The following is a 17,394-nucleotide window of genomic DNA, read 5'->3' as shown; positions in this document are numbered from 1 at the left end:
CACAATTAATGAACTGATTTCAAATTGAGGTTGTAAATGCCTGTTTCCATTTGGTATTAGTTTGACAGGAATTACTTGTTTTGGTAAAATAGTATGTGTTAATCACTTTCATGCTTTCTGTTCATTTGTTTGTTTTTTTTTTTTAATTTGCTAAATCTTCAGTCTGTTAATGAGAAAATGAATAGTGGGGTTCATAAGTCTAACCATTTTCTAATTTTGCAAGGATTTTACATATTTGACTAATGCCTTCTTGTACTTAGTATTTTACTTTCAGAAGAAGGCAAAAATGAATGAATATTTGAAGTACCACTTTCTAATCAGTGAGAAAATGTAACTGACTTTTTTTTTTTTTTTAAATTCATGGAAGTGTGGCAGACCTTAAGTATGCTATTCAAAGCAAATACAAGATTGCTATTCAGCACCAGGTGCTGGTGGTCAATGGAGGAGAGTGTATGGCTGCAGATCGAAGAGTATGTACTTATAGCGCTGGGACAGTAAGTATCCAAATCTTACTTTTGTTTATTAAAGAATTTATTAACATTGATTTTTACATAACATTTCAAATGACCTGTTTAACAAACAGGTATTCAAGAAGGGAATCTTTATATACAATCAGTGGCACTTAATTTTTAGAACATTATCAAAATTAGGCTGAGGGTTTGTATGTCATAGATACATAATAATATATATAATAAAACATATATGTCTATAGAGTCATATGTTTCTATGACTATGTAGTTGTGTTTATATTTTCAGTACCATGTCCATAGCATTGGGTATGTAACTTTTGAGTCCTCGCTCTTGTACTGTTTGGATCTAATAGCGACATATTAAGGATACCATGCGCCTTTTGTTCCTTTGGTCTTGACTTCTTTCTCCTCTCTCCCTCTCTCCCTCTCTCCCTCTCTCCCTTCCTCCCTTCCTCCCTTCCTCCCTTCCTCCCTTCCTCCCTTCCTCCCTCCCTCCCTCCCTCCCTCTCCACCCTCTCCACCCTCTCCACCCTCCCCTCTCCTCCCTCCCCCCTCTCTCTCTTTGTAAATTTTTGGTCAGTCATGGGACTTGAACTCTGGGACTGGGCTTTGCCCCTGAGCTCTTCAGCTCAAGGCTGCTGCCCTACCCCTTGAGGCACAGCGCCATTTCCAGTTTTCTGGTGGTTAATTGGAGATGAGTCTCATGGACTTTAGTGCCCAGGCTGGCTTTGAACTGCGATCCTCAGATCTTAGCCTCCTGAATAGCTAGGGTTACAAGTGTGAGCCAACTTGCCCAGATCACCTTTTTTTTTTTTTTTTTTAAAGTCATATTTCCACTATTACCTAAGAGATTTCTGAAGTGGGGGGGAAGTTATCATAGTCTACATCATGTGATGGGCATGTTCAGTATTTGTAACATTTTTATTTCAATTCTTTTTTTATAGGACACAAATCCAATTTTTCTTTTCAACAAAGAAATGATCTTATGTGATCGTGCACCTGCTATTCCTAAAACTACCTTTTCAACAGAAAATGACATGGAAATAAAAGTTGAAGAGTCTCTTATGATGCCTGCCGTTTTTCACACTGTTGCTTCAAGAACACAACTTGCAGTGGTAAGATGCAAACTTACCTTAATTTACTAGTTAACTGTTCCAGAAAGCTTTCAAATCTAAAAATAGTCTTAACAGTCTAAATATCACATAAGAGGCATGTAAAAAAAAAATGTTTTAGAAGACTCCTTGTTTTTTGTTTTGCCAGTCCTGGGCTAGAGTTGTTCTGAACACTGTCCTTGGACTTTCTCAAGGCTAGAGTTCTACCAATTGAGCATCACCACCACTTTTGGCTTTTTCCTATGCATGTATACCAAGGAATTGAACCCAGGTCTTCATGCATGTTAGGCAAGCACTCTACCACTAGGCCAAACTCTCGGCTCCAGAATCCTTGTTTTCAAATGGCCTTCTTACGTAACCCAGGCTTACTTTAACTCAGTCTCCTCCAAGGATATTGGGATTATAGGCATGTGACATTGAATACCATATTTAGTTAAATCTTTTCTGTTTTGCTGGTCCCACAGATTAAACTCAGGGTATAGGGAGTTTCCTTTAAGTCCAACTCCTCCAAACTGACCCCAGTACCCTGTCATGGGGCTTGAACTTGGGGCCTGGGCACTGCCCGTGAGGTTTTTGCTCAAGGCTAGTTGCTCTACTACTTTGAGCCACAGCAGCACCATTTCCAGTTTCCCTCCTATAGTTAATTGTAGATTAGAGTCCCCTGGAGTTTCCTCAATGGGTTTAGCTTTGAACCTGAGTAAGATTAAAGACACGAGCGATTGGTACTGACTTTTTTTTTATTCTCATGGCTAGAGCTCTGCTACTTGTTATAGCTCCATTTGCAGCTTTTTGGTGGTTAATTGGAGATCAGAGTCTTGCAGTCTTTCTTACCCAGACTAGCATTGAACTACAATTCTCTGATCTCAGCCTCCTGTGTAGCTAGGGTACTTGGTACTTTTTTTTTTTTAAGTAGTTATATAAAGGATTTTCAGTTCAACCCATCAAATTATGAGTACAGTTATTATTATTATGCATCTTAGTCAGTGTCACCCCATCTATATCCTCCAGTTACATAGAAACTTTTAATTTGATACAGTCTTATTTGTCCATATTATTTTCTGGGCAGCTGCATTCTGAATTCAGAAAAATGCCTATATCTTCCAGAGTTCTCCATATGTTTTCTTGGAGTAGTTTCGGGTCATACATTAAGATCCTTTATCTACTTGGAATTTTCATATACTTTGAAAGATAAGAGTTCAGTTTGTTCCGTGCATGTAGATAACTAGTTTTTCAGCATCATTTGTTGAAGATGCTATCAATATTTCAGTATGTTTTTGACTCTTGTCAAAAATAACATCATTGTAGCCTTGGTTTTATTTCTGGGTCTTCTGTTTGTTTCATCTTGTGTCTTTTTGTGTCAACACCATGCTGTGCTTATTAGTTTGCCTCTGTAGCAGTATGCAGTGGTTTCTATGTTTTCATAGGAATTTGGGTTGATTTTTTTGTGTGTGCCTGTGTGTGGGTCATGTGGGCCTGGGCACTGCCCCTGAGCTCTTCAGCTCAAGCCTACCACCCTACCCTTGAACCAAGCCTCACTTCCCGTTTTCTAGAAGTTAATTGGAGATAAAGAGTTTCAGGTCCTTTTGTGCCCATCTGGCTTTGAACCTTGATCCTCAGATCTCAGCCTCCTGAGTAGCTAGGTTTACAGACATGGCCCACCACTTTCGGCTTAGAAATTGACACTGAAATTTTTGAGTATTACTCAGGCTCTGAGTTCAGTTGTCAGGAACATCCATTCTCTCTATTATAACACATGCAAATCAGTACATACAGGCAGTATGGGCAATCATTTACATCTATCCTATCTTGTACCAAATGATTTTTGCAGTCCTCATGTGGTCCATGGGTTTGTGGTCCCTTCTCCTGTTTTAGGAGAGATAATTTTAAGTTCTTTCTCTATTTAATGTAATGTTGGCAATAGGAGTCATACATAAGTGTCTTTTTTTTTTGCCAGAGCTGGGCCTTGAACTCGGCCTGAGCACTGTCCTTGGGCTTTCTCAAGGGTAACGTTCTACCTCTGGAGCCACAGCACCATTTCCAGCCTTTTTCCATATATGTGGCACCAAGGAATCAAACCCAGGTCTTCGTGCATGCTAGGCAAGCACTCTACCACTAGGCCAAACTCTAGGCCCCGTACTGTCTCTTACTTGTACTTTCTCTAGAGTTATTTTTATCACAAAAGGATGTTGAATTTTGTTAGAGACTTTCTACCTTGTTTGTTTTTGAGTAAATTATTTTTTTTTTGGAGGCAGAATCTCTATATAATAATAGACCATATATATAATATACATTATAATAGCCAGTATATTATGTATGCACACACATATGTGCGCGCACAGACACACGCACACAAGTGCGCACGCACGCACGCATACACGCTTATTCATTCCAGCCTTGCCTCAAACTCAATTATGAGACTCATCTTTGTACCCAAAGTGTGAGGATCATAGATGTACACAATCACTATGTAGTCTTTTAAATTTTTAGATTTGCCTAAATTCCTTTCTCACTTCCATTATTTAGTCAGCTCCTTATCTTCCAGAAAAGTGTTGTTTCTGTTTTTCTCATATTTTTTCTTGAGGCATTTATCACTAAATGATCTCTTATTTGCTAGTGAACTGAAATCCTTTATGACAAAAGGCTTCTCTTTTTTCATGTGTTTTCATATATCATCTGCATTACTTTGTAGTAGTTTATGTCTCATAAATATTTTTTTCTTTGGAACTAATTTTCAAACATCTGTTCTGAAAATATTACAGTTCATAAATTTTCAAGAATTTTATAGTTTTCAGATGTATTACATTAGAAATTGATCATATGTTTTAAGTGGTATCTGGTTAAAATACATTGTTGTTGTTGCTATTTATTTATTGTGAGTCAGGGCTTTCTTATGCAGTTCAGACTATCCTCTAATTAAGGATCCTCTTAGCCTTCCATGTGCTAGCATTGCAGGTGTGATTCACTAAACCTCATCCCTAAAAGGTTTTTTTTTTAAAGTCATGCCTGGACTTGATTTGAACCACCATCCTCAGATCTCAGCCTCCTGAGTAGCTAGGATTATAGGCATAATCCACTGGCATGGCCCTGCTAGATTTTTATTTATTTTTTATTTTTGCCATACCTGGGACTTGAGCTCAGGAGCCGAGCACTGTCCTTGGGCTTTCTCAAGGCTAGAACTCTTCCACCTGAGCCTCAGCACCACTTCTGGCTTTTTTCTATGTATGTGGTACCGAGGAATCCAACCTTGGTTTTTGTTCATGCCAGGCAATCAGTCTACCACTAGGCCAAACTTTCGGCCCTAGGTATTTTTTTTTTATGATTAGTTTTTAATACCTACATGTTTAACTTGAAATAGCCTTTTAAAGGATGATAACTTTCAATATACCATGTACTAGTTTTTAAAATTATTGACATTATACCCTGTTCTCTACATTTTTTTCTTCTCCTGGTGGGTCATGGGGCTTGAACTGAGGACTTGGGTGCTATTTTGGAGCTTTTGTGCTTGAAGCTAGTGCTCTGGTACTTGAGCCATCACTCTACTGTCTACTGTGGCATTTTATTTCATGCCTAATGGGAAATTATAGTCTCACAGACTTTCCACCCTGGGCTGGCTTCAATTGTGATCCTCAGATCTCAGCCACTGATACTCTAAACTACTTTTAGGCATTTTTAGTAGAGTAGAGTGCTTGATTAACATGCATTGAATCTCTAGTACTACACAAATATAAAACAAAAAACTTTCTTTAAAATGTACTTAGAATGATGGTGACAATATGTTTTATGTATATGTATGCACATGTACATAAAAGCCATTGCTTTTATTTGTTTTTCTTTTTTCAATATAGGAAATGTATGAAGTTGCCAAGAAACTCTGTTCTTTTTGTGAAGGTCTTGTCCATGATGAACATCTTCAGCACCAAGGCTGGGCTGCGATCATGGCAAATTTGGAAGACTGCTCAAATTCATACCAGAAGCTACTTTTCAAGTTTGAAAATATTTATTCAGATTATCTGCAATCCATAGAAGACATCAAGTTAAAACTTACTCAGTATGTTTTTCATTAAATGGATAATTTTTTGCTTAAAATGTGCTGAAATTTAACAGTAGTTTGCTCCCTGTATGTTTGATTCTTAGAGATTTACTAGTCATGGGCTTGAACTCAGGGCCTGGATACTGTACTTGGACTTTTTCAAGGCTAGCACTCTACCACTTGAGACACATTGCCACTTCCAGCTTTTTCTGTGTATATGGTACTGAAGAATCAAACCCTGGTCTTTGTACATGCCAGGCAAGCACTCTTATCACTAGTACCATTTCTACTTTTTTTTTTTTTTTTTATATGGTACTGAGGAATAGAACACAGGGCGTCATGCATGTTAGGCAAGCACTCTACCATTAAGCCATGATCCCACCAGCCCTTTAATGGTTTTGAGTCTTAGGATTATGCCTTATTAGTTATAGTTTTTTAATGATATGTTTGTAAATTTATAATTTATGCATGATTATATATTGTTTTGTTTTAACATATATTATGTCTGCGTTCCTATATTTGAGTTACATGAAAAATATTCATCAGACTTTTAGTGGATCAAATTCAGGGCCTTGCACGTTACTAGGCAAAATACTGTACCATTGAGCTGTCTTCCTATCCCCGAACTCATTTGTAAAACTTCTTGTTTCTTACTTATTATAGAAAAGATAAAAGTCCAGGAGTGTGTGTAGCCTAGTGGTAGAGTGCTTGCCTAGAATGCATAAAGCCCTGGGTTCAGTTTCTTGGTACTGCATATACAGAAAAAGTGGGAAGTGGTTCTGTGGCTCCAGTGTTAGAGCAATAACCTTGAGCAATTTCAAGCTTCAGGATTGACCAAAAGAAAACAAAAGTATCTAGTCAAAAAAGTTATCAGACAGTAAGCCAGTAAAAAGATGTAATTTTGTTGTTGTTGTTGTTTGTTGTGGGACTTGAACTCTGGGCCATGGCACTATCCCTGAGCTCTTTAGCTCAAAGCTGCCAACCTACCTCTTGAGCCACAACGCCACTTTTGTTTTTTCTAGTGCTTAATTGGAGATAAGTCTCATGGACTTTAGTGCCTGGGCTGGCTTTGATCCTCAGATCTCAACCTCCTGCGTAGCTATGATTATAGGCATGAGCCACAATTGCACACCAGTATCTTACCATAGAAACACTAAATTTTAACCAAAAATTTACATCCTCACTAATTTATTATCAGAGAGTCAAGTTATTTCAGCAAAAAGATGTAATTTTTTAAAATTAGGAATGGGATTTCATTTTTATGTTACCATACATATTTACAGAATATTCAAGTCAGTATCATCCCATATATCTTTCTTTCCCTTTCCTCCACTTCCCCAAAAAAGTGAGTCTTAAAAAATATTTCCAGGCCGGGAGTTTGGCCTAGTGGTTAAAGTGCTTGCCTAGCATGCATGAAGACCCGGGTTCGATTCCTCGGTACCACATACATAGAAAAAAGCCAGAAGTGGTGCTGAGGCTCAAGTGGTAGAGCTCTAGCCTTGAGAAAGTCCAAGGACAGTGCTCAGGCCCTGAGCTCAAGCCCAGGACTGGCAAAAAAAAAAAAAAAATTTCCATTCTAGGTTTAAAATATTTCCATTCTAGTAAAAAAGATATAGGGATGAGAATATGGCCTAGTGGTAGAGTGCTAGAACCCCTGGGTTGTTCAGTACCACATACACAGAAAAACCTCGATGTGCTGTGTCTCAAGTGGTAGGGCACTAGCCTTGAGGAAAGTGTTTAGGATAGTGTTCAGGCCCCCAGTCCAATCCCTAGAACAGGCCAAAAAAAAAAAAAAAAGAGTGAGAAGAAGATGAAATGGAACTTTAACTCTCAGTTAAGCTAGTTTTCTAGGTTTGAGTATATATGCATGAGCTGGCACATGCTATTAAGATTTGGCTGCTTGTTAGGCAGACATTACAGCTGAGCTGTTTCTATGGCTCAATAATTTATTATATAGTAGTAATACATGCAATGTCATGTTTGTAAAGAAAGGGCCTGTAATAATGTAAAAATACATTTCTAGGTCTATCACTGATATTTGTACTGGTAGCTTTGAAACCCTGGTCTTTATGCTTGCTACCAGGCAAGACTATACCTCTGAACTATATTCCTTCTTCTCTCCCTACCTCCCTCTCCACTCTTGTCTACTCCTTTCCTCTCTTCTCCATTTTCTTCCTCCCTCCCTCTGAATTATCTCTACTTTGTCATTTATCTATTTAGATAGATTTTGGGTTTTAAAATGCCTGGGAAAGATATATTTCAAGAAAAGAGAATGAATAAATTAAGACTAGAAGAATCTTTTAAAGTTTTATTTTACTTTTTTTATTAGAGAATTTATTACCATTGATTTTTTTTACATCATATTTCAAATGATGTGTTTTAACAAATAAGAATTCAAGAAGGGAATCTCTATACAATCACTGGCACTTAGATTTTAGAACATAATTAAAAGTAGTCTGAGGGTTTGTATATCATAGGTACATATTAATCTATGTAATAAAACATGTCTATAGAATCATACATTTGTATGTCTATGTAGTTGTATTTTTTATAACCTTTTCAAGTAAGTGTTTTATAGTCTTAATTATGCTAATGTGCACAGTTATACTATTTTATGTACAATTTCATGAAAGGCTTATGTCTTTTTTTATTAAAGAATTTATTAACATTGATATGTTTAACATACAGGTGTTCAAGAAGGGAATATCTAGGCTTATGTCTTCTTTAAACTATATTTTGATGTAATGAGTCCCAAAATTACCCTTACATAATGATCACTACTTTTAGGGGCTTGAGTGTAGCTCAAATGCTGAGTACCTGCCCTACCAAGCATGAAACTCTAAATAATAACTAAAGAAAAGTAATTCTTACCTGCGTGACTACAGTGACTAATGTTCATAAATCTACATTTTTATTTATTTTTGTGCCCATTCTGGGCCTTGAACTCAGAAAGTAGGTGCTGTTCTTGGGCTATTTTGCCCAAGGATAATACTCTGCCACGTCTGGCTCATTAGTGGTTAACTGGAGATAAAAGCCTTACAGACCTTCCTGCTCAGGCTGATTTTCAACGAGGATCCTCAGTTATCAGCCTCCTGAATGAACCCCTGGTATCAGCTTGATTAATCAACTTTTATTAATTAGTTATTAATTTTGTCAGCTTTGCAGCTTGAACTCAGGGTATAGGCACTGACCCTGAGCTTCTTTTTTTGTTTTTTTTTTTCTTTTGTCAGTGGTGGGGCTTGATCTCTGGGCTGCCCTGGTTGTAGGGGGCGGCTTCCTGAGCTCTTCAGTTCAAGGCTACTGCCTACCCCTTGAGCCACAGCACTACTTTCAGTTTTCTGATGGTTAATTGGAGATAATATCTCAGCTTCCTTAGTAGCTAGGATTACAGGCGTGAACCACCAAGCTTGGCTTCCCTGACCTTTTGCTCAAGGCTAGTACTCTACCACTTGAGCCACAGCACCACTTCTTGCTTGGGGCTTCATGTATACTAAGCAAGTACTCTATCACTAAGCCACATTCCCTAGCCCTTGAACTTATTTTGATAAAAGATTTTATTAGCTGGGTGCACACACCTGTAATTCCTGCTGCTCAAGAAGGCTTGAAGCCATGGGCAAGAAAGTCTCTTAGACTCGTACATTTCCAATTAACCACCAAAAAGCCAGCAGAAGAGCTGTGGCTCAAGTGATAAAGTACACTACCCTTAAGCAAAAAAGCTCAGGGACATTATCACCAGACCCTGAATTGAAGCACTTGGACCAGCACACACAAATATGAAAGATTTTCTTTGTAAAATGTTTAATAAAAGCATTCTGTCCCAGTCTAGCATAAAATAGCTAGGTTATTATTAATGGGTATTTTAATTTGCCAATGATACCTGTCTACTTAACAGCAAGCTCAGAAATTTGTATATATATGTGTAATATATATGGTAAGATTTGTGTGCATAATAATAAAAATGTGACTTCATGCCTAACCATAGAGGTCTTACAATTTTACTGACCGATCTTTTATATTTTAAGTTTAGGAACTGCGGTTTCAGTAATGGCCAAGATTCCACTGTTGGAGTGTCTAACCAGACATAGTTACAGGGAATGTTTGGGAAGACTGGATTCTTTAAATGAACATGAAGGCTCAGAAAAGGCTGAGATGAAAAGATCTGCTGAACTGGTGCTCTCTCCTGATATGCCTAGAACAACTAACACATCCTTGTTAACCTCATTTCACAAGTCAGTGGAACATGTAGCTTCAGATGCCACAGATGCTGAAAGTGGCAAAGAAATTAAGGAATCTTATCAAAGTACTATCCAGCAAGATGAACCTTCAATAGCTGCTAAAGACAGTGATCTGCCCTTTTTTAATGTTTCTTTGTTAGATTGGATAAATGTTCAAGATAGACCTAATGATGTGGAATCTTTGGTCAGGAAATGCTTTGATTCTATGAGCAGGGTAAGTAATATTGATGTGATATTTGTGGTAGCATTTATTTTGGAAACTGTTCTTTGCACTGGAACTTAATAGGTTGAATCAGATTATTTAACTGTTAACCCAATTTATGAAGTAATTAAGTTACTGAGAATTATTTCATGATATAGGTTCAATTTTTAGTGCAATAGTAAATTGCAGTAAAATTCTTTTAAATACTTCTTATCATTTAAAACATAAGATATTTTATTCTTAGTCATTATATCATTAGTTCAGATCCATAAATAGGTACAAAGTATTTGAAGTCAGAATGGAAATTGTTGAGGGCACATGTTCTAGTGATGTGTGTAATATTAAGATTTTGAAGGTATACTCTTGTCAGAGTATAATGGCTAAAATAGACTTGAATTTTCTTGAAGAATAGTTAGATTTATCTTTAATTCATAATTCTTTAATTATTATTTAGAGAAAGCACGCTGTCTAGGATGGCTGGAAAAAGCACATATTTGTTTAAGTTTATAAAACATAGTAAGCTGCCTGGAATTTGGCCCTAGTGGTAGAGTGCTTACCTGGCATGCACGAAGCTCTGGGTTTGATTCCTCGGTACCACGTAACACAGGAAAAGCAGAAGTGGCGCTGTAGCTCACGTGGCAGAGCACTAGCCTTGGGGGGGTGGTTCAAAGCCAGCCTGGGCCCTAAAGTCCCCGAGACTCTTGATCTCCAGTTTACTAATAGAATACCAGAAGCGGCCCTATGGCTCAAGGGGTAGAGCTGTAGCCTTGAGCTGGAGAGCTCAGGAACAGTGCCCAGGCCCAGAGTTCAAGCCCCACAACTGGCAAAGACATAGTAATATGGAAAATGTTCAAAGATACAGGATTCTTAACTTTTCAGTATCTACTTCCTGATGACATCCAAAAGGGAAAGGTTTTTCATTGAATTAAGATGTTTGCAAAGGCATGGGATTGTGTAATATATTAGGCACCGATTACCAAAGATTGGTGAAAGGTAGGCTAATATTCCTGATTAAACTATTGACATTTGAGTAACCTAAAATTCCATTTATGTTTATGGATAATCAACTATAATAGTATGACTAGGATAACTGAGGTGTATAGCTCAAGTCGTAGGAAGAGTTTCTGCCTACCAAGCAAGCAAGTGGCCCTGAGTTCAGACACTTGTATTACCAGACACCTCCCTCACTTCAAACATGAAATTGACTTTGAGTTTCTATGTTTAAAATGCAGATCTAGCAGATTTGTTAGTTTTACTTTACTCTTTATATGAGAAGAGGATGTGAAAAAACATTCTCCTGGTATTCATTATATCTACAACTAATTTTACTTGTTGAAAACAAGTTAGCTAAACTGTTAAAATTAAGTATTTATGCTTGGTATAGTGACTTTTCTTTAAAGATGGAACTTTATGTGTAAGGTTTATTTCTAATAAGGTTCTTTTCATTTTATATTAAGTAGTTTGCATGTAATGACACATGATGCTTGATACTGAAGTAATAAGAAAAAATGTCCCAAGATTTGAAGCTTTTTTAAATTAAAACTAATCCTAGAATATGAAACCATAGCCAATAATTTGTTTCACAGATTAATCCCATTTGCATAAATTTTTAGTTTCCAGATCTCAGATTCAAGTACCTTTATAGGAATTGTTATACAGGGCCAGAAATTTGGCCTAGTGATAGAGTGCTTGCCTACCATGCCCGAAGACCCAGATTTGATTCCTTGGTACCACATACATAGAAAAGCCATTCTGTGGCTCCAGTGGTAGAGCACTGGCCTTGAAGAAAGCCCAAGGACAGTGCCTGAGCTCAAGCCATGGGCCTGGGAGAAAGAAAAAAAAATTGAGTTATACATAAATACCTGATTTTTAGCTGTTGAAATTACAGAAGCTTAGATTCTATTACTTCTATTTATTGATTCCTTTCATCTATAATAAATTGGCAGTTGACCCTGTGCTTGAAATCAGGACCTGAGCACTGTCCTTGGGCTTTCTCAAGGCGAAAGCTCTACCACTTGAGCCAGCAGCACCCTTTTTCTATGTATGTGGTACTGAGGAATTTCATCTAGGTCTTTGTGTATGCATCTACTACTAGGCCAAACTCTTCCTGGTCCCATGCCCCCACTTTTTTTTTTTTTTTTTGGTCAGTCCTGGGGCCTGGACTCTGGGCCTGGGCACTGTCTTTCCTCTCAAGGCTAATTCCCTACTGCTGGGCCTGGGTGTTGTACTGAGCCCTTCAGCTCAAGGCTACCACCCTACCTCTTAAGCCACACCACTTGTGGTTTTTTAGAGGTTAATTGGAGATAAGGGTCTCAGTCTTTAGAGCCTGAGCTGGGCTTTGAATCTTGATCCTCAGATCTCAGCCTCCCTGAGTAGCAACCACCCAGCGTTTCCTGAGCTTGTGCCCTACTCCACTTCTAGCCTTTTCATGGTTAATTTGAGAGAAAAATCTCATGAATGTTCCTGCCCGGCTTGGCTTTGAGCTGTGAGTCACCAGCACCCAGTTTATAAACTTAATTTTGTATAATTTGCTACTGTTTTCTTTTATCAGTACTGGAGCATGTTTTTCATAGTCTTGGTCTTCCTTTGAAAGTATGACTTACATATTTCATGTATTTTCCTTATTTATGTCTTTATTTTATATTAAGACTCAGATATAGAAGTCATAATGTAAAATATATTTTAAACTTTCTTGAATTTTTTCTTGTCATTTAGCTGGATCCAAAGATTATTCAGCCTTTTATAATGGAATGCCGTCAAACTATTGTCAAACTTGATAATCAGAATATGAAAGCTATTAAGGGCCTTGAAGATAGATTGTATGCCCTGGACCAGATGATTGCTAGCTGTAGTCGGCTGGTGAATGAACAGAAAGAGCTTGCTCAGGTGCCTATTTCTGATCTCTTTCAATAGAAATACAAATTATGCTTGCCTTTATAAGTATTTCCCACATCCTTTTGGTATTGTCCTGTGTTGTAATGAAGAATAAGCACTTGTTCTTACTGGTTGAATTTGGTGAGTTAAAGTAACTTCAGACTATTCTAGATAAAAGCTGAAACATAAATCACAAATATGTTTACTAGGATCCTTCTAATCTTCAATGGAGTGGATTAAACTTAGCTTATATAACTATACTTCTTATGGTGGTTATCGGGGTTGATGTATCTTTCTAGTATTTCTTTAGATACTTTTCTAGTAAATAATGATAAGATCAATTTTTTGTTCATTGTAATGTTTCCTTGGTTTTTCATTTACCTATTTATCTTATTTGGGGGGGGGGGCAGTTCCTGAGCCTTGAACTCTGGACCTGGATGGATACTGTCCCTGAGCTCTGCAGCTCAAAGCTACCACCCTACCCCTGGAGCCATAGCCCCACTTCCCATTTTCTAGTGACTAATTGGAGATAAATCCAGTCTTTTGGTCTTTTGTACTTGGGGTGGCTTTGAATGGCAATCCTCAGATCACAGCCTCCTGAGTAGCTAGGATTATTGGCATGAGCCACCGCCTCTGGCTACTCTTAATGTTTTTTATAAGCATAAAGGACCTAGCTTGATTTTTTTTAAATTGGTTATTATAAAGATAATATCCAAAATAGTTACAGTTATATAAGTCAGGTAAGGAATACATTTCTTTTTGGACAGTGTTGCTAATTACCTCAAGCTCCCTCCCAGTTTTTCCTTCCCACGCCCACCCACACTATAGTTAATTTTCAACATAATGTCTAGTAAGAGCCATATTGCCCCTCCATTTCTGTGTTCCCCCTTATAGAGGACAAGGGAGATAAAAGAAAACAAAGATAGCAGCAATGGGGGGAAAACACTTTTTTTCTATTTTCTGGAATTAATTTTGATAAATAATGAATTGTTTTTGGGTCATTTGTAGAGTTTAAAGTCTGGGCTGAGCTCTTCAGCTCAAGGTTACTGCTCTGTAACTTTAGCCACAGCACCACTTCTAGTTTTCTGATAGTTAATTGGAGATGTCTCACAGACTTTCCTGATCAAACTGGTTTTGAACCCTGATTCTCAGATCTCAGCCTCCTCAGTAGCCAGGATTACAGGCCTGAGCCATGGCGCCTGGCGATAAATGTTAGTTTCATATGATTAGAGGCTCAGAGGCATTGCTCCTTTCTGTTTCTCCCCTAAAGTATCCTCCTTTGGTCTCACTTTGAATGAGTGCCTATAGTCAAGTATAATTTATCATGTACCTTTGATTTGTCTAGTTTTTGCATATGAGAAAAAAACACACCATTTCGGTCTCTATGCTTGGCTTACATTATTTAACATGATTTCTTCGAGGTCCATCATTTCCCTGCATGTGACATAATACTATTCTTTCCAATGGCTATGTAAATTCCAATGTGTCTAGATAAGTTCCACATTGTGTTTTGGATCCACTAATTTATTGTGAGTCCTCTGGGTTGTTTCTGTAACTTTGCTATTGTGGATCTAAAGGGTTTTTGTGTTTTAGGTGTCTGTTTAGCATTGTTAGAAATCACATTCCATCACAGAGATACATGTGTAATTGTAAGGGGAATTTCAAAATCTTACTGGAAAGTAGAATAAGTTATTTCCTCATAATTGTATGCCATGTCATTCATGACAGAAAATTAAATGTTCTCTACAATTTTTTAAAGGGATTTTTAGCTAATCAGATGAGAGCGGAAAATTTGAAGGATGCATCTGTATTACCTGATTTGTGCCTGAGTCATGCAAATCAGTTAATGATTATGCTGCAGAATCATAGAAAATTACTGGATATTAAACAGAAGTGTACCACTGCCAAACAAGAACTAGCGAATAATCTACATGTCAGACTAAAGTAAGTGATTCTGTCATCTAATTTAGGATCTTTATAGTTACTGGTTATTTTTCAGTAATAATAATTTCTCTCTACTGCAGTATTAAAATATTGATTCCCTGGAGAATTAAGACCATTTTTGTAGAGTTTTTACATCTTCTTATCTGAAGTTTAATTGATAAGTTAGTTCTATTAAACTTTTGAGTCTGCTGAAAATAATTAATTTTATTCTGTAGGTGGTGTTGCTTTGTAATGCTTCATGCTGATCAGGATGGAGAGAAATTGCAAGCATTGCTCCGTCTTGTAATAGAACTGTTAGAGAGAGTCAAAATCGTTGAAGCTCTTAGTACAGTTCCTCAAATGTATTGCCTAGCTGTCGTTGAAGTTGTAAGGAGAAAAATGTTCATTAAACACTACAGAGAGGTATGCAACGTGAATTATTTTTAATATATTTTTATCATACTTAATAGAAAGGTTCCATTATATTCACCAGATAGAAGGTGCATTACTTCACATACATTGATATCCTAGCTCATGTTTTTGTCCCCATTTGAAATGTGAATTATTTTAATTAACTGTGAACATTAATGATTTGGTATTGCTGTTAATATAAACTTTTCTGCTTGTAGTGGGCTGGTGCTTTAGTCAAAGATGGAAAGCAGTTGTATGAAGCTGAAAAGTCCAAGAGGGAATCCTTTGGGAAACTATTTAGTAAGTCTTTTTCAATAATAACTTTATTTCTTTATATATCTATATCTGTCTGTTGGTCTTGGGGCTTGTCCTTGGGGTCTAGACGCTATCCCTGAGCTTTTTTGCTCAAGGGTAGCTCTCTGTCACTTTGAGGCACAGCTCTACTTTCAGTTTTTAGGTGGACTTTCCTTCCCTGGGTTGGTTTTGAACCATTATCCTCAGATCTTAGCCTCCTAGTCACTAGAATTATAGCATGTACTACCAATACCCATCTTCCTTTACAGGTTTTAATGAAACAATTTTATTGCATAGATGTGAATTATTTATAGAATTGTTCTGTATATATGGGATATTAATTAGCATTGAAATTTAGAGAAATGTTTGTTTTAAAACCTATAGAGCCCAGCACTGGTTGCTCATGCCTGTAATCCTAGCTTCTAGCCCAGGCATGAAAGTCCAAGAGATTCTTATCTCCACTTACCATGAGAAAACCAGAAGTAGCACTGTGGCTCAAGTGATACAGCAATAGGATGGAGAGCTCAGGGACAGTGCCCAGGCCCCGAGTTCAAGCCCCACAACTAACAACAACACCAAAAAAATCATTATTATGATGGTGATGATTATAATAAACCTGTAGAATTGGAGGCATGGTTCAGTTTTAAGTATGTAGCATGACATATTTTGAATTAGTTTGTCAAGCCAGAGGTATCTTTTATTTAAAAGTTCTAAAATAACAATGGTTAATTTCTTTACACAGGGAAGTCTTTTTTAAGAAACCGTCTGTTTAGGGGACTGGACTCTTGGCCCCCATCCTTTTGTGTATGTATATTATATCTGTATCTAAATTTGTATGTTACAAAAATCTTCTTTTAGAAGTAGAGGCATATATCAAAAGCAGGTAACTTTATTAAATCAGTGGGAAGATGTTTTTTGACTTCAAAAGTTAGCTGGAATGCGTTTTAAGATATATTTTTAAATTTTTTTATATTCACAATTTTATATTAATAGCACCTATTATACTGTTAAGATTGATAGGACTAGATGACCTTTTTTTCTCCACCTTCTTCCCATCTTCCCTTTCCTCACTCTTCCCAGGCTTTACCTTCTCTCTACTCTTTTGTCTCCTGTGCCTTAAGGGCTTGGCAAGTCAGGATGAGATGACTTTTCAGTAAGTCTTCATAGGAATTAAACTGAAAAATGAGTTTGGTGTTTTTATTTCTAAACTAGTATTATCTGAATCTGTTGATTTTTATTAATTGGGAAGAAATATTTGCATGACCTTCTGTCTCTAACTACTTTACTATAAAATGGGGAGGAACAAGCATGTTAATCAACCAATAAAAACTCATCTCCCAGTCTGTTAAATGCTTAGAAAAACAATATATATTATGTCTTCTTTGAATTATTTTATTTTCTCTTTGTATTGAATGTAATTATAGTAAGAAACCATATATAGTCTTTTATATTTTTTTGCTCTCTACAGACTCAGAAGCCTAGAAAATTTGACTGTGAACTTCCAGATATTTCATTAAAAGATTTACAGTTTTTGCAATCATTTTGTCCTTCAGAAGTTCAGCCGTTCCTCAGGTAAATATCATTACTATTTGTTTTTCTTTTTTCCTTTTGCCAGTCTTGGGTCTTGAACTCAAGGCCTGAGTACTGTCCTTGGACACTTTTTGCTCAGGGCTAGTGCTCTGCCACTTGAGCCACAGTGCCACTTCAGGCTTTTTCTGTGTATGTGGTACTGAGGAATCAAACCCAGGTCTTCATGTATGCTAGGCAAGCACTCTACCACTAAGCCACACTCCGGGTCAATTACTATGTTTAACTTACAAAATTTTAGTGTTTTCATTGTATT

General features: G+C 37.1%; 1 protein-coding gene across 4 annotated transcripts in view; it reads left to right on the top strand.

Annotated features, from left to right (window-relative positions):
- Nucleotides 1-17,394, top strand: part of Rb1cc1 (RB1 inducible coiled-coil 1) — a 90,068-nt gene that overhangs the window by 33,875 nt on the left and 38,799 nt on the right. For all 4 annotated transcript variants that reach the window (XM_090338815.1, XM_090338816.1, XM_090338813.1 and 1 more), the window contains exons 4-13: nucleotides 368-494; nucleotides 1,415-1,585; nucleotides 5,428-5,630; nucleotides 9,635-10,061; nucleotides 12,765-12,935; nucleotides 14,683-14,867; nucleotides 15,083-15,269; nucleotides 15,476-15,557; nucleotides 16,294-16,355; nucleotides 17,020-17,123. In XM_090338815.1, the coding sequence (XP_090194941.1) occupies nucleotides 368-494; nucleotides 1,415-1,585; nucleotides 5,428-5,630; nucleotides 9,635-10,061; nucleotides 12,765-12,935; nucleotides 14,683-14,867; nucleotides 15,083-15,269; nucleotides 15,476-15,557; nucleotides 16,294-16,355; nucleotides 17,020-17,123 (1,719 nt within the window). The remainder of the gene's footprint in view (nucleotides 1-367; nucleotides 495-1,414; nucleotides 1,586-5,427; nucleotides 5,631-9,634; nucleotides 10,062-12,764; nucleotides 12,936-14,682; nucleotides 14,868-15,082; nucleotides 15,270-15,475; nucleotides 15,558-16,293; nucleotides 16,356-17,019; nucleotides 17,124-17,394) is intronic.

The sequence above is a fragment of the Megascapheus bottae genome, chromosome 9 (genome assembly GCF_031878675.1).
Source record: "Megascapheus bottae isolate mThoBot1 chromosome 9, mThoBot2.hap1, whole genome shotgun sequence".
NCBI lineage: Eukaryota > Metazoa > Chordata > Mammalia > Rodentia > Geomyidae > Megascapheus > Megascapheus bottae.
The sequence above is the reverse complement of the archived record's forward strand: the minus strand, read 5'-3'. Positions and strand labels throughout refer to the sequence as shown.